At 45.6% G+C, this 14678-nt stretch overlaps 1 protein-coding gene across 10 annotated transcripts in view; it reads left to right on the forward strand.

The window, feature by feature from the left end:
• Nucleotides 1-14678, forward strand: part of MAGI2 (membrane associated guanylate kinase, WW and PDZ domain containing 2) — a 3248720-nt gene that overhangs the window by 1822643 nt on the left and 1411399 nt on the right. For all 10 annotated transcript variants that reach the window (XM_069628034.1, XM_069628038.1, XM_069628036.1 and 7 more), the window contains one exon: nt 13898-13977. In XM_069628034.1, coding sequence (XP_069484135.1) covers nt 13898-13977 — 80 coding nt within the window. The remainder of the gene's footprint in view (nt 1-13897; nt 13978-14678) is intronic.

Consider the following 14678-nt stretch of genomic DNA (forward strand, 5'->3'; position numbering starts at 1 on the left):
TAGCATTATCCCTTCCTCCCCTACCGGCACTTCCCTATCTCTCCTCACTGCACTTCTTGTTACTGCACTTGCACAGTCCGAATGACACAAGGCCTAGTAGGACCATTGTTGTTTTCTTCCCTGCCCCTCTCTTTTTTGTTTTGTGTTGCCTTGAAACACCATTTGGTGTATTGGCTTTATAAATACACAATACATACAAATAAATAAATGCCAGGGGTTAGGATAAATTCCAAACCTTCCAGCCATCACCTTTTGTATATGCGCATAAACCTGCACTTCACTTACCTGCTTGTCCCTCCACATTGCACACACCGCCACCACACAGGACCAGATGGCCCCTCCCTCTTCTCTGCATGAGCTTGCTGACTGACAGGAGAGGACTCCTCTCCTGTCGAGCATTTTGCTCTGTGCTGTTAACGCAATAATGAGAGGTGGCGGGGCCAGGCTTCCTTCGCCCCGCTATACCCTCATTAATGCAACCAACATACTTTGTGGAGCCCAAAGGGATCCTCATTGCAAAAAAAGATACAAAAACACAGCAGAGATAAGCCCCAGTTGTAATTGACTATTTATAACGCCCTTAATACCCAGAGGTGTCTAAGCGCGGACCAGGGGATCGAACCTGTGTTGCTCCATGTCAGAGGCGTTGCTAGGGGGGGGCTAAGGGGGCTATAGCCCCTGATCTTTTGGCTGTAGCCCCGGATAGAATCTCAGGAGCTACAGCCAAAAGACTAGCTAGCCCCCAGTCCCAACAGTTCTGACATCAGCTTAGCCCCGGGTCTTTTCCAGACCTAGCAACTCCCCTGCTCCATGTCATCTTACTTCCAAGGCGAGCGCATTGCTCCTGAGCTATTCTCCCGAGAGTTTGCAGGCAGCATGGTCCCCCATATAAATAAAGCACCTGGGTGGATTGTGCTGCCTCCCACTGAAGCTGGGGTGGGGGGACTGCCCTTACAGAGGAGCCCAAACTGGTGTGCGGTGTGTTCCCACCTTCCAGGCTTCACATTTTTTTGCTGGGATGTGTGGTGGGTCGGAAGGAGGAGTCGGACACAAGGAATTACTTTAGTTTCGGAAATGCCAATCTTTCCTTATTTCTAGAGGGCTCACCCTACCGATCTAAATTAACTAAAGGTGTTTGTCTACTGTCAGGGAGTCAAAAGTAACAGTCTCAGTCCCAAACCTAATTCTGCCTGACCCTACCAGTAATAAGAATTACTCAAATATACGTCGAAAGAGTGTCTCTCTTCTTCTGGTCGTTCTTCCAAGCGACTTCCTCTTTGTACGTGTGTCTTATCTCTTCAATTGGTAGATGTACAAATATCTTCATTTTTAGAATATAGCTCTTCCAAAGTTAATTGGTCGACTAATCGCTTGAGATTCGCTTCATGAGTTTGTGTAGCTCTCCCTGTATGCTTATGTCTTTTGTACTCTCTTCTAAACTGCTTTACAATAGTGTATCTCCCGAGTCTATGCTATTCACTTAGATATTGCTTGTATCCTTGTAATTCAATCTTTTCACTATTTAGTTTGGCCTTGTTCAAATCAATAGTTACCCTCTCTGGGTTTCTTGAAACTATACCGTCTCTTTCAAGACCCTGTCCCCTTGACAGCCTTGGTTCTTCAAATCTCCTTCTCTGGAGATTTCCCCGTTCTTCCCAGGGTATTTCTTTCCGCTTTTGATCTATTTCCCAACCATCATTGGTTGTCACACTCTGTATGGCTTTGTCACTTTTCCAATGTTCATTTACTGTTTGGACATACGATTTCAAGAGTCCTTTCCAGTGGTCGAAGTGTATGAAAAGAAGTAGTGGAACTATGTTCCCTGCTGGTCGGCCCCGCTCCCCACAAACCCCATCACCACGCCCCTCCCACACACAATACAAACCCCCAAACAAACAAACCTGCTATTTATGGGCATTTGCAGTGCAGTGCACTGAAGTCCAAGCTTCAACTCCTTCATACACTTTTATTTCAAAACTAAACCATTCTAGAAAGGTTTCCTGTTATAATAAAAGTATAGGAACGGTAAAACTTAAAGATAAAAAGTATGGGAGCACCGCTCCCGACTGCTCTTGCCCACTTCGACCTCTGGTCCTTTCCCGCCCACTATTTAGCATCGGTGGCCTCCTGCCTCTCCCATTCTCCCCAATACCTTTTTCCTTGTAGGAGCATGTAGCGGAGCTTGGCACGTCTTCAGTTACTCGGCTTCTCCCTTTGTCAGCTTGGACTTGCGCCTCATTGTAGCAGGCCGTCCCAGAGCTCTGCACATTTTCGGATGCTTGGTTCCTCAGTGGGACTTCTCATGCCTGCGGCGAATCTCTCTTGTTCCGGCACACTCTATGGTGGGTGCGTACACGGCCGATAGTGAACGAACAATGCTTCCAATACCTGGGGTTTCAGCATTGTTGGCTGGGCCTTTCAAGCAACCATGCTGTCGATGGGGTCACACCACCACCTTGTACGGGGGTTGCAGCTTCCCGTACCAGCAACGGTTCGCCCGTTGCTGTACTCATCGGATTTTCAGCATCTCTCGTTCCCCGGTTTCTTGCCTCTCCTGAGGTTGTGGGTCCTGCGGCTTCGCTCTGCTACGCCTCTGCCAAGCGTCAACACATCAGGGGGCTTTCCCATTCGTATCTTGCTCCCTCTCCTTGTAAGATTCACTCGTCCCAGTTATATGCATGCCTCTTTTCAAAAAGACATAACCTTTTTGTCAGTAGTCCAACATAAGGATGCCAGATTCGTTTTTACAGCTGGCAGACCAGTTTGGGTGTGTTTGTTCGTCTGAGAATTGATTGCGGCAAACTGTTTAAAAAAAAAAACAGCCCACATGTGATCAATTCTCAGAAGATCAAATGCACTCACACCAACCCACATCCCCCCATCCCCATGCCCCTTCCCCACTTACCTGCTTGCCCGCTGCCTGGTCCACTTCAGCACTGAGGTGTCAGATCCGTCCCTCTAACGCAGGTCGGATCCGACGCTGCAGGATCCCTTTTTCTTCTTTTTATTTTTCCAGTTCCCTGCCTCCAATATTGAGGAAGCAGGGGACATGCCCGCAAACCCCAAGGCTAATACATACTGATCCTATGGAGCGGGGGACACCCCCGCTCCCCATTTTTCGGTATGTATTAGCCTAATTGTTCATTTTTTTCGATCGAATGGTACGGGCCAAGTTCGGTCAAATGTATCATTCGATCAAAAAAAAAAGAATTAGGCTAATACCGGCAGACCCATATAGGCAGATAGGGTATTGGGCTTAGGGAAAAGAAAGGGAGTCCTTGTCCCCTGAGGGGGGAGTCACTCCCATTGAGGTCCCTCTTGCCCATACCCCTAGGTAGGGTCTTGTTGAGCAGGCTCACCTCGCTAGCCTCAAAGCGGGTGGCTTCCCCTTGGGGAGAAGGGGCGAATACGCTCGATTCATCACAGAGGGCAACTGACTTTCAGCCTCTTACTGGGTAAGGGAACCGAGGTGGCTCTCCTCAGACAGCTGGTATAGAGATTGGCTGGTGGGCCCCACCCTTGAGGCCTGTTCTGATGTGGGACTTGTGAGTGGCTACTACCTCCTCTTGGGTTCTGGTCTCAATGGTTGTCTTGCCCACATCTTGACCCTGTGTAGACTCCTTTAACCTAGGTGCTCATAACTGCATGGAAGTGGGGGCCTTGTGCGATGGATGGCTGGCGGTCTATCACGTTCCCGTGCCTCGCTTTCATGATCTAGATTCCGATGGGCTTACTGTACCCTTTACCACCCCGGGCCCATCGTCCGGCAGCTTGCGGAGGCATGTGGCCCCCTTTATCACCCAAATAGATGTCCTCAGAGCGAGTAAGGGGACCTCGTCACAGAACCTATTTTGTATTTATTTATTTGCATTTTTAAAGCGCTCACACAGCCCGGGGGTATCGAGGCACTGTTACAGGAATATGTCTTTGTTGCGTATTTATAACACGCTTAATACCTAGAGGGTTCTATGCGTGGACCAAGGGATCGAACCTGCGTTGCTTCGTGTCATCTTGCTGAGCTATCCTCCCGGGAACCTAGATAGGGTTCACTTTGCACATGATGAACTCTATCCCAGTGTCCTCGCTGTAGGATATAGGTGTCAGGAAAGTGTGTTCATTCATTCAAGTGTGAACAAACTGAATACATAGAAAGGTAACCGGAATACGTACACACAAAATAAGCATTATATGAATCGAACCCCAAGCGCATGTCCTCAGGGCTATGGCTTAGATCCACTCTAGTCCCAAATCTTATATGACATTTGGAGCAACATATTGCAAATTGTACAGATAGAGTTAAGGAGTCCACGAAAAACGAGTAATTTAATGAATGATGCTACTGAGTACACTAAAAGGGCTTGTTATTCTATGCTCTGTGCACTTAACAACCTGAAAGGCTTTTTAGAGAAATGCATATGTTCCTGGCAAACAAGAAAGACTTTCTGTTTGAACATGTTGCACCCCAGCACCTCAAAAGTCCTAGAACTGCACTAACATTGTCCTCTAGGTTCAATAAGCAGCACTCCTTCCTCCTCCGGGAAGCCCTCTGTTGACTGCACTCATTAGAACATGGCACCCGAATGCACTCTGAACTGAACTCACTTGAATTGCCTGTATACCCTGGAGACCAATGAGTAACTTAGTAGTCCCTAATGAGTGGTAATCCTCTGTTATAAAAGCATGCCCTGCACTGATTGTCTATGGAGACTTTGTTCAACTGCATTTTTGACACCCCCACAGTAAAGCATGCAAATAAACCTACCTGCTCCAGACCTTTTGATGCATACTCTCAGTAGGAGCACGCGACAAGCAGACAGCACTTATCTGAAGAACTGGAGGCATGGGCCTCCCCATTTGCCCTGATGAAGGACTTTTATTAGTCCGAAATGCATTGGACGCTTTTCATGTCTCAGGAGGAGAGCTCTGGGTCAACGCACTTGCCTTGCAAGCAAGACAGCCCGGAGCATCACAGGTTCGATCCCCGGGTCCGGGATTAGAAACCTTTGGCTATTAAGCGCGTTATAAATAACCAATTACAGTGTCCTCGTTAAAGATTGTATTTTTGTAATACAGATTGTTCCAGAAGATTCTCGACTTATAGCGCTTTGATTAGACGCTTGTAATTGGCAGCCTGACTTGCAAGGGATCAGGCGGCCCCTTGGTGCCCCTTGGAGCTGGTTATACACATTTGTTTTCCTCGGTCTGTGACAGCAGTCTACCGTCTGGTCCAAATATTTTATAGGTATATTGCATTCATTATAGATGACTTTGAGGCGGTGCCGCTTCCGTGGTGGCATGCTCAACATGACGCCCATCTACTGTCCTGCAGGCTAGGCACTCAGTGCAATCACAAAGAAGTTGCGGGCATTTAATGGGTTGCTGTGTGAAAGGTCATATATGCCTCCTGAGCATTGGTAATGCAGAGGTTGGAACAGTCGGTTTGTGACAGTGAGCAGCCAGGTGAGATGGGTTTAGACCTCTCCTTCAATCCTTTTTTTCAATGTAAACTGTTGTGGCCTGCAATAAAACCGAAATCACTACAATATAATCAGTTGTGCAAAGTATGATTTTACATCTTAAATTGTATAATTGGTTATTTATAACACGCTTAATACCCAGAGGTTTCTTAGAGCGGAGGGGGGGGGATAGAACCTGTGTTGCTCCACTGTGTCTTGCTTCCACAGGAAGTGATACCATTTGACCCCACACCAAAGTGACATCACGGGAAGCGATGAAGCACAACCTTTCACCGCTTGACAAAACAAGAAGTGGCATCACATAGCATTGTCCCTAAGTACAGTACAAAAAATATGGTCACAATCACTAATGTGATATACATTTCATACAAGAATGGACCACCATGTGTATTGCTAATACCAGTGTGTAAAGGCCCATATTACCAAATCACTGTGAATGCAAGTCCAAGGCCAAACGATAACAATTTGTTAAATATACATACAATATCACCTAACCTGTGTTGGTACTAATTTATTGACCTAAGAAGGATGAAAGGCTGAGTTGGCCTTACCAGGATTCAAACCTGCAGATCTCACACTTATCGCAGCAGCGATCGCTCAACCCACTGAGCTATCTTACCTGCTATAGTAAACTGAGCAATTACATGTCTGAATGTTCTCAAAGTCAGAAAACAAATTACACTCTTTAGTGGATACCATTAAACTGGTAACTGAGATTTAGAGCAGACCAGTTCATCTGCAGGTCTGGTGCAAAGTTGGGCGTATGTCAAGCCTGCGTGGATCTACTTTACAGGCTTCAGCGGTTGGCAAAATAGGGAAAGCAGCGCACTCACACGACATCCCATAATCTGGGCACTTGTTACCTCATACATGCAAACAAACATTCTGAAGAGCATGCCATGGAGATGGGAAAGATAGACACATTACAACAAAGCATTAATTGTGGCACAAGGAAATCAAGGGCCACTTTATGTGCTGTGGTCAAATATTTCTACGCTGTACACAAGCTTTTAGGCACAAGGATTTTGTCAAGTGATCAAGGACACAGAGATGAAATGTCTTGTTATTAATAATTAAAGAATTTGAGATACTGACATTTCAAAAGAGAGGGAATTGTGGTGATGAGCGTGATGGTAAATCTGGTTTATCTGGGATGTCACATTTTGGTGGTTGCTAGGCAGATGCTTCCTGATACTGAAGCCCATACTACTGTACTTGAGTGCTGGTGGGACATCTCACTATTATTTTAGTTCAATAATATCCCTTAAACATGTTTTGCTACCACTTGTTTCCTTGACATTCAAGAGGGGTCAAAGCAGGAACGTCATTTGGGGGTTGCCAGGGGTCGCAACGGTGACCCCTGAGGTCTCCCTTGCTACCTCAGAAAAAATAAAAATTATATATATATATACACACATATATATATATATATATGTATATATATATATATAAATATATATATTTGTTTTAATGGAAGCTCCTGGGCTGTGGCCAGCGCCATGTGGCTCTTTCTTTCTGGAGTGCCTGGCTTTCTTGTTCAGGCCTCTTAAAAAAACAGGGGGTTCCACAAGTGTAACACTTTGAGCAGTGACCCTAAATAAGATAGAATAGGAATAACAAATCATTTTTCTTTCTGAAATCCTATAGAATAATTGCTAGACTCATTAAAGGTTTATTTCAGGCACACTTCAGGGGGTGAGTCACTGATTTAGTCTGTTCTTAAACACCCCAAATTCACAATGCAGACAAAAACATCCAAAAAGCATTTAGAGTACAATAGTCATCCATTTTGGACTATGCATTTTGCTTTTCGCAAGTTGTAGTTATAGCATGTCTTTTCTGCTGCTGTCTATGTTACGATCATCACAAGACATTCCATCTCTGTGTCCTCGGTCACTTGACAAAATCCTTGTGCCTAAAAGCTTGTGTACAGCGTAGAAATATTTGAAAAAGTGGCCCTTGATTTCCTTGTGCCACAATTAATGCTTTGTTGTAATGTGTCTATCTTTCCCATCTCCATGGCATGCTGTTCAGAATGTTTGTTTGCATGTATGAGATAACGAGTGGCCAGAGTATGGGATTTCGTGTGAATGCGCTGCTTTCCCTATTTTGCCAACCTCTGAAGCCTGAAAAGTAGATCCACGCAGGCTTGACATACGGCCAACTTTGCACCAGACCTGCAGATGAACTGGTCTGCTGTTAAATCTCAGTTACCAGTTTAATGGTATCCACTAAAGAGTGTAATTTGTTTTCGAATGTATTCTATATCGTTTGGTATAGCGGACACCAAAAATATACAAATGAAACCATTTCATTAAAAGAATTTGAAGGAACCACTTTTGGAGTTAAGATCCATTAGCATTTTACATTTAGATAGAAGATATTTCACGCTCAGGAATATCAAAGTGGCCCTCTGTGCTTCATGAGTACTTTTCCATGGAAATTATTTGTCGCTTCCTCACCTCAGGTTGACCGACTCCATGTGTCCAATTTCAGGTACTTACATCACATTAGTACCCTTGTCCGCACTTCTAGGTCGTGGATTGGTCAAAATCTGAAATTTCCAGCATGGCAAAGATTGGAGTTTCATCGTCCCTCCATGGGTCACACTGCCCCCCCCCCCAACATCAGCCTCTACCTCAGTGTGCCACGCAGTGGGTCCCGCTCACTTGTTGGGCATGCCCTCTTCCGTAGCTGCTGCTGCTGCTATCCCCTTCACCCGCCACTGTGCTCCATCTCTCACGCCTCCTCTCTTCTCACAGAGAATCCCGGGCACCCAACTCATTCTAGCCCTGCGCAACATTTACCTCACTGCAATTTCCCCACGCCGACCTCCACCTCTGCACGCAGACTTTCTTGGACTTAACCTGGAGGCTGTTGATCACTCACCACATTTCCCCTTCTGTGGCACCAGAGTAGTTCCCCAGCGTTTGCGTGCTTCCTCCCATCCCCAAATCAGGACCCCTGCATCCCTTTAGCCTCCAGCTTGGTTCTTGGGTATATGCCGCTACTATCCCCCATGCAGGGGTTGCTCTCGGACAGTAATGGCACCAGGAACTACGTCAAGGCCCTTGATGGACTTGGGTATGTAATATGATCCCCACACTTGTTTTCTGCTTGTATTGCCCACAATTAAAACATATTCCCATTGAATCACGACCCAGCTGAATGATGCATTGATTTATATAGGGCGCGTGACCGAGCGTCAATCATCAAACGAGAGATGGACGTGTAATATAAATCATGGTATGCCGTACCACTAGTTTGTTTGCTCATTATAAGGCGTACCTCAAGAAACGCGTCCTTGACGCTTTTTCTTTCTCCCTAGCCAAATATAGAATCGGCTCAGGCCGGACATTCAAGCACTGCCAGTTTCCCAGGTCTCAGCTAGGCAGACACACACGCATAGCGTCCGTGGCTCTGCAGGTCGTTAAGGTGCTCATTTTGCAATGATCAGTAGCAGGGCCTTTCATATGCAGGATGAAACATTTCTAACACAAAGAGCCCGCAAATCACCAATTACTTGCAGATCTGTGACAGTTAAAGTGAGCAACACAAAGCGGCCATTTAAAGATGTGTTTATCTCCATGATTGCTGCTATCTTCACACACAAAAATAATTCAGTTGCTTTCAGTCAACGTCATGATCAACAACGAGCTGGAAGTTTGTGACGAGGAATCTGCATATCTATCTTTGTCTCTTACACAACTTATTTTATTACATGTCTTAAATCACTGAATGTACAGTGGGGTTAACTAGATTGTTCAGGTTGGTATTATGTTGCATTCTGGGACTTGTAGTTTACATTCAGGATGTGAAAATTAAAGACACAAATATAATCTTTTGGCTTAAACACGTTGCAATAAGGATTTGCATGCTGTCGTGTGGCTTTATTATGCAATGTGTGTTTCTTGTAAGTAACCTGCATAAGACATTATTACTGTAGACCTTGAAATCCAATAATTTGAGCCAAAGTTTGTGACCCTGGTCCCCCTCCAACTAGACGCCGTAGCCTGCACCCTCCCCACACCTCACCACCCTGCCGTCTGTCTGACCATCCTACTTCCTCCATTTTGGATGCAGCCAGTGCCACTAGTTCTTTTTTCCCACTTCCACCACTGCATCAAACCATGCTTGTATCGTCACCCACACACATATTTTATAGCAGAATACTGTCAAAATACATTTTTGAAAGACAGTGCAGAGAAAATGTAAGGTAGGCACCAGGTGCGCAACATCATTGAGCAAAACGGGCCTCAGCTCGCCCCGCCCATGAAATGTGAGCTGAGGGGCGGGGTTTACGCACATAGCTTTTTGTTAGCCAGAGAGGGGAGAGTAGCCTTTCCTGAAACCGGAGTCTTTAAAGTTTAACTGTGTTTGTGCACAAAAAAGTATTTGCACCAACGCAGCAAAACTTTAAAGCTGCTAGTTCCAAGAAAGGCTTCCCTTACCTCTCTGCCTAACAAAATTAAATGCCCACATCAACCCCCTCCCCACAGATGCAAGCACACAGATCACTAGTTATGTGTTCATTTGCATGCAAGGGGAAGGGGCTGATGTTCACACCTGCTGTTTGTTAGGCAGAGAGGCGAGGGAAGCCTTTTCTGAAACTAGCAGGTTAAAGGGTGTTGCATGTTAGCTCATTATGTATGTATGCATGTGTACAAGGAGTTCATGTTAATGTTAAAGGATATTAATACTGCGCACTATCACCACCGGAATGGTCCCCTGGCGCTCTGGCGGATCTGAAAGGAAAGAGTGTAGGATAAGTTAGCAAGGCTGAGCAGGAAACGAGCAAGAGAGCTGTGATGTGCTGTTGGCAGCCTCAGTACGATTAACACAGTTCATTGTGCATAGGTGTGCTTTTTGGTTAGTACCCGTCATGTGCTGTTGTGCGAGGCTATGCATGGTTTGTTTTGCTGTTGTGATGCAGTGAAGTACATGCGGTTTGTTGTGCTTTAGACGTATGGGTGCGTTAAGTTAGGGTTTGAGAGGTGTTTGCAGAGGGGTGAGATTTTTTATTAGGGTTGGTAAGTGGCATCCGTATCTAGATGTGACGCAGGACAATCTTCACAATTCTGTCTAGATGTGACACAAGCCAATCTTCACAATTCTGTCTAGATGTGACACAAGCCAATCTTCACAATTCTGTCTAGATGTGACACAAGCCAATCTTTACAATTCTGTGTAGATGTGGCACAGGCTAATATTCACAGTTCTGTCTAGATGTGACGCAAACTAATATTCACAATTCTGTCTAGATGTGATGCGGGCTAATATTCACAATTCTGTCTGGGTGTGACACAGGCTAATATTCACAATTCTGTCTGGGTGTGACACAAGCTAATATTCACAATTCTATCTAGATGTGACGCAAACTAATATTCACAATTCTGTCTAGATGTGATGCGGGCTAATATTCACAATTCTGTCTGGGTGTGACACAGGCTAATATTCACAATTCTGTCTGGGTGTGACACAAGCTAATATTCACAATTCTGTCTAGGTGTGATGCTGGCTAATATTCACAATTCTGTCTAGGTGTGATGCGGGCTAATATTCACAATTTTGTCTCTATGTGATGCGGGCTAATATTCACAATTTTGTCTCTATGTGATGCGAGCTAATATTCACAATTTTGTCTCTATGTGATGCTGGCTAATATTCACAATTCTATCTAGATGTGACGCAAACTAATATTCACAATTCTGTCTAGATGTGATGCGGGCTAATATTCACAATTCTGTCTGGGTGTGACACAGGCTAATATTCACAATTCTGTCTGGGTGTGACACAAGCTAATATTCACAATTCTGTCTAGGTGTGATGCTGGCTAATATTCACAATTCTGTCTAGGTGTGATGCGGGCTAATATTCACAATTTTGTCTCTATGTGATGCGGGCTAATATTCACAATTTTGTCTCTATGTGATGCGGGCTAATATTCACAATTTTGTCTCTATGTGATGCGGGCTAATATTCACAATTTTGTCTCTATGTGATGCAGGCTAATATTCACAATTTTGTCTCTATGTGATGCAGGCTAATATTCACAATTCTGTCTAGATGTGACGCACGCTAATATTCACAACTTAGGTGTGCTTTTCGGGTAGTAGCCGTCCTGTGCTGTTGTGCGAGGCTATGTGTGTTTTTTTTGCTGTTGTGATGTAGTGAAGTATATGCGGTTTGTTGTGCTTTAGATAGATAGGTGTGTTTAGTAGAGTTTGAGAGGTGTTTGCAGAGGGGTGAGATTTTTGAGTAAGGTTGGTTAGTGACATCCGTATCTAGATGTGACGCAGGCCAATCTTCACAATTCTGTCTAGATGTGACACAACCCAACCTTTACAATTCTGTGTAGATGTGGCGCAAGCTAATATTCACAATTCTGTCTAGATGTGACACAAGCCAACCTTTACAATTCTGTGTAGATGTGGCGCAAGCTAATATTCACAATTCTGTCTAGATGTGACACAAGCTAATCTTTACAATTCTGGCTAGACGTGATGCAAGCTAATATTCACAGTTCTGTCTAGGTGTGATGCGGGCTAATATTCACAATTTTGTCTCTATGTGATGCGGGCTAATATTCACAATTCTGTCTAGATGTGACACAAGCTAATCTTTACAATTCTGGCTAGACGTGATGCAAGCTAATATTCACAGTTCTGTCTAGGTGTGATGCGGGCTAATATTCACAATTTTGTCTCTATGTGATGCGGGCTAATATTCACAATTCTGTCTAGATGTGACACAAGCTAATCTTTACAATTCTGTCTAGATGTGACGCACGCTAATATTCACAATTTAGGTGTGCTTTTCGGGTAGTAGCCGTCCTATGCTGTTGTGCGAGGCTATGTGTGTTTTTTTTGCTGTTGTGATGTAGTGAAGTATATGCGGTTTGTTGTGCTTTAGATAGATAGGTGTGTTTAGTAGAGTTTGAGAGGTGTTTGCAGAGGGGTGAGATTTTTGAGTAAGGTTGGTTAGTGACATCCGTATCTAGATGTGACGCAGGCCAATCTTCACAATTCTGTCTAGATGTGACACAACCCAACCTTTACAATTCTGTGTAGATGTGGCGCAAGCTAATATTCACAATTCTGTCTAGATGTGACACAAGCTAATCTTTACAATTCTGGCTAGACGTGATGCAAGCTAATATTCACAATTCTGTGTCGATGTGACGCAAACTAATATTCACAATTTTGTCTAGATGTGATACAAGCTAATCTTTACAATTCTTTCTAGATATGACGGAAGCTAATATTCACAATTTTGTCTAGATGTGACGCAGGATAATATTCACAATTCTGTCTAGATGTGACGCAAGGTAATATTCACGAGTGTCTATGTAATGTTTGTGTGAATGAGTGTATGATGTATGGGTAGCTGGCTGCGCATGTGAATGAGTGAGTGTATGGTGAATGGGGTGTTTAAATGAGTGGTTGTGTAGTTGCGTGTGTTTGCTCGGGTGTAATTCTGGGCTGCTACCATTTGATACTTGGGTCCCCACGCCACGCAACCCTTGGGGTAGTACAGAGGTGTGGGGAGCCTCCAAGTCTGCCCCGCCTGAAGTGGCCCCTCCCATCACCAGTTAGCCCCCCCCCCCAGCCCCCGAAATGTAGGTTTCATTGCACCACTGGTTGGCACTGTGGAAGCTAATTTCCAATGCCAGCGCAGTGAGCAGTGGACATTGTGTACGGACGGCCTGCCGGAAGATGATTTGCATAAATTCAGAGGCTAGGTCATTGCCTATGCCTGAAAGATCTCCTTGTGGAGGGCCTTCCTTTCACTCTGCATCCCTCCCACCCCCCAACACCCAACGCATCTCATTGAAGCAGCGGGACCAAAAAATAAATCGCTGGATATGAAACAGATCAGGGTGGGAGAGTCAAGCTGCCGCGTGAATCAGCGCGTTCAGAAGATGTCGCCTTCGCGGGAACATTGGGAAACATGTTGGCGCCTGTGTCGCTTTGCCAGTGGCCTCAGTTTACGCATGAGTAATAAGTAGACCATTTTATTTTACAAAGCCACACAAACTCAGGATGCTTGCTACAGGCATCCTGAGGTAGAGAGGCCGCGGTGTTCGCCGGCCACGGTTGCGGACAAGCGCATCTGTGATAGACTCCTTTTCGCTCTGGACGGGTCCTTGCATTTTCAATGAGGCAAACTTGGCAAGGCTGGAGTTGCTCCCAATAAAAAATAGCCGCTTTGAGTTCAGGGTGCTGAGGGTGCCAGATTTCCCGCTGCCTTGCCCAGTCATCAACACACCACCGCCAGGACTCACTGGAGCTGGTGAGTCACTCAAAGCCCATAGCCATCGATTGCAATGTTCTTGGGGCAAGCAAAGCACTGTTTTATTTCTGCGAGGAGTGCTTTTCTCTGGATGTCTGCTCAAGAGTCAACTCTTTTTTTCCTTTCAGCCACAACACAAAGACGACATCATGGCTGGACCCGCGACTGGCGAAGAAGGCGAAGCCCCCGGAAGAGTGCAAGGAAAACGGTGAGCGCCTCCATTTTGCTGGGCTTCGCAGGCGGGTCTGGAGGGCTGGGTCGCAGAAAGAAGGGGTTTGTTGTGCTCCGTTATTTATTTTTTTTTGTCTCCGGAAAGACTGGCTGGCCCTTCTTAGCGTGCCCACCGCCTGCTTGATTTGTGTGCCTGCCCAGCTGAGGCTCGCAACAAGTATGGCTTTTGTGTGTGTGTGTGTGTGTGTGTGGCGGGCTTGCCTGCGGACGGCCCCTCCACGCTCCCGCGCCTTCACTGCCAGTTCGGTAGATTGTGGGAGCGGTAACTGAGGAGTGCACGATGGGGTCTTCGAGGTGCACGCCTCCGTAATGCGCCGGCAACATTTGCGATCGTGTTGCGCTGGGGCAAGTCGTTCTCGATGGCGCCCTGGCGTTTGACCTGCCCGCCGTCTTCCGCGCGCAAGAAACCCGCGCAGTAAGTAAGGGGTTCCGCATAGAGGTGGCACGTGCTTACTTGCTCTCTTGCGAAATTTAAAAGCAGGTGTTTTGTTAGACTGGAATCATTTGTAAGCAACAGTGCACCTGTAATGGCTGTGAGTAGGTAGAGGAAACACTGTGTGCATTTTGGGCAGTGAGGGGTAGAAGGCGCCCCTTTATACTGTGTACAATTATGTCATGTTATTTGGACTTTATATGGCGCTCTATATATCATTGGTAAGACCCCAAAGCACTGATAGG

The sequence above is a fragment of the Ambystoma mexicanum genome, chromosome 12 (assembly GCF_040938575.1).
Source record: "Ambystoma mexicanum isolate Mex_15411 chromosome 12, UKY_AmexF1_1, whole genome shotgun sequence".
Classification (NCBI taxonomy): Eukaryota; Metazoa; Chordata; class Amphibia; order Caudata; family Ambystomatidae; genus Ambystoma; species Ambystoma mexicanum.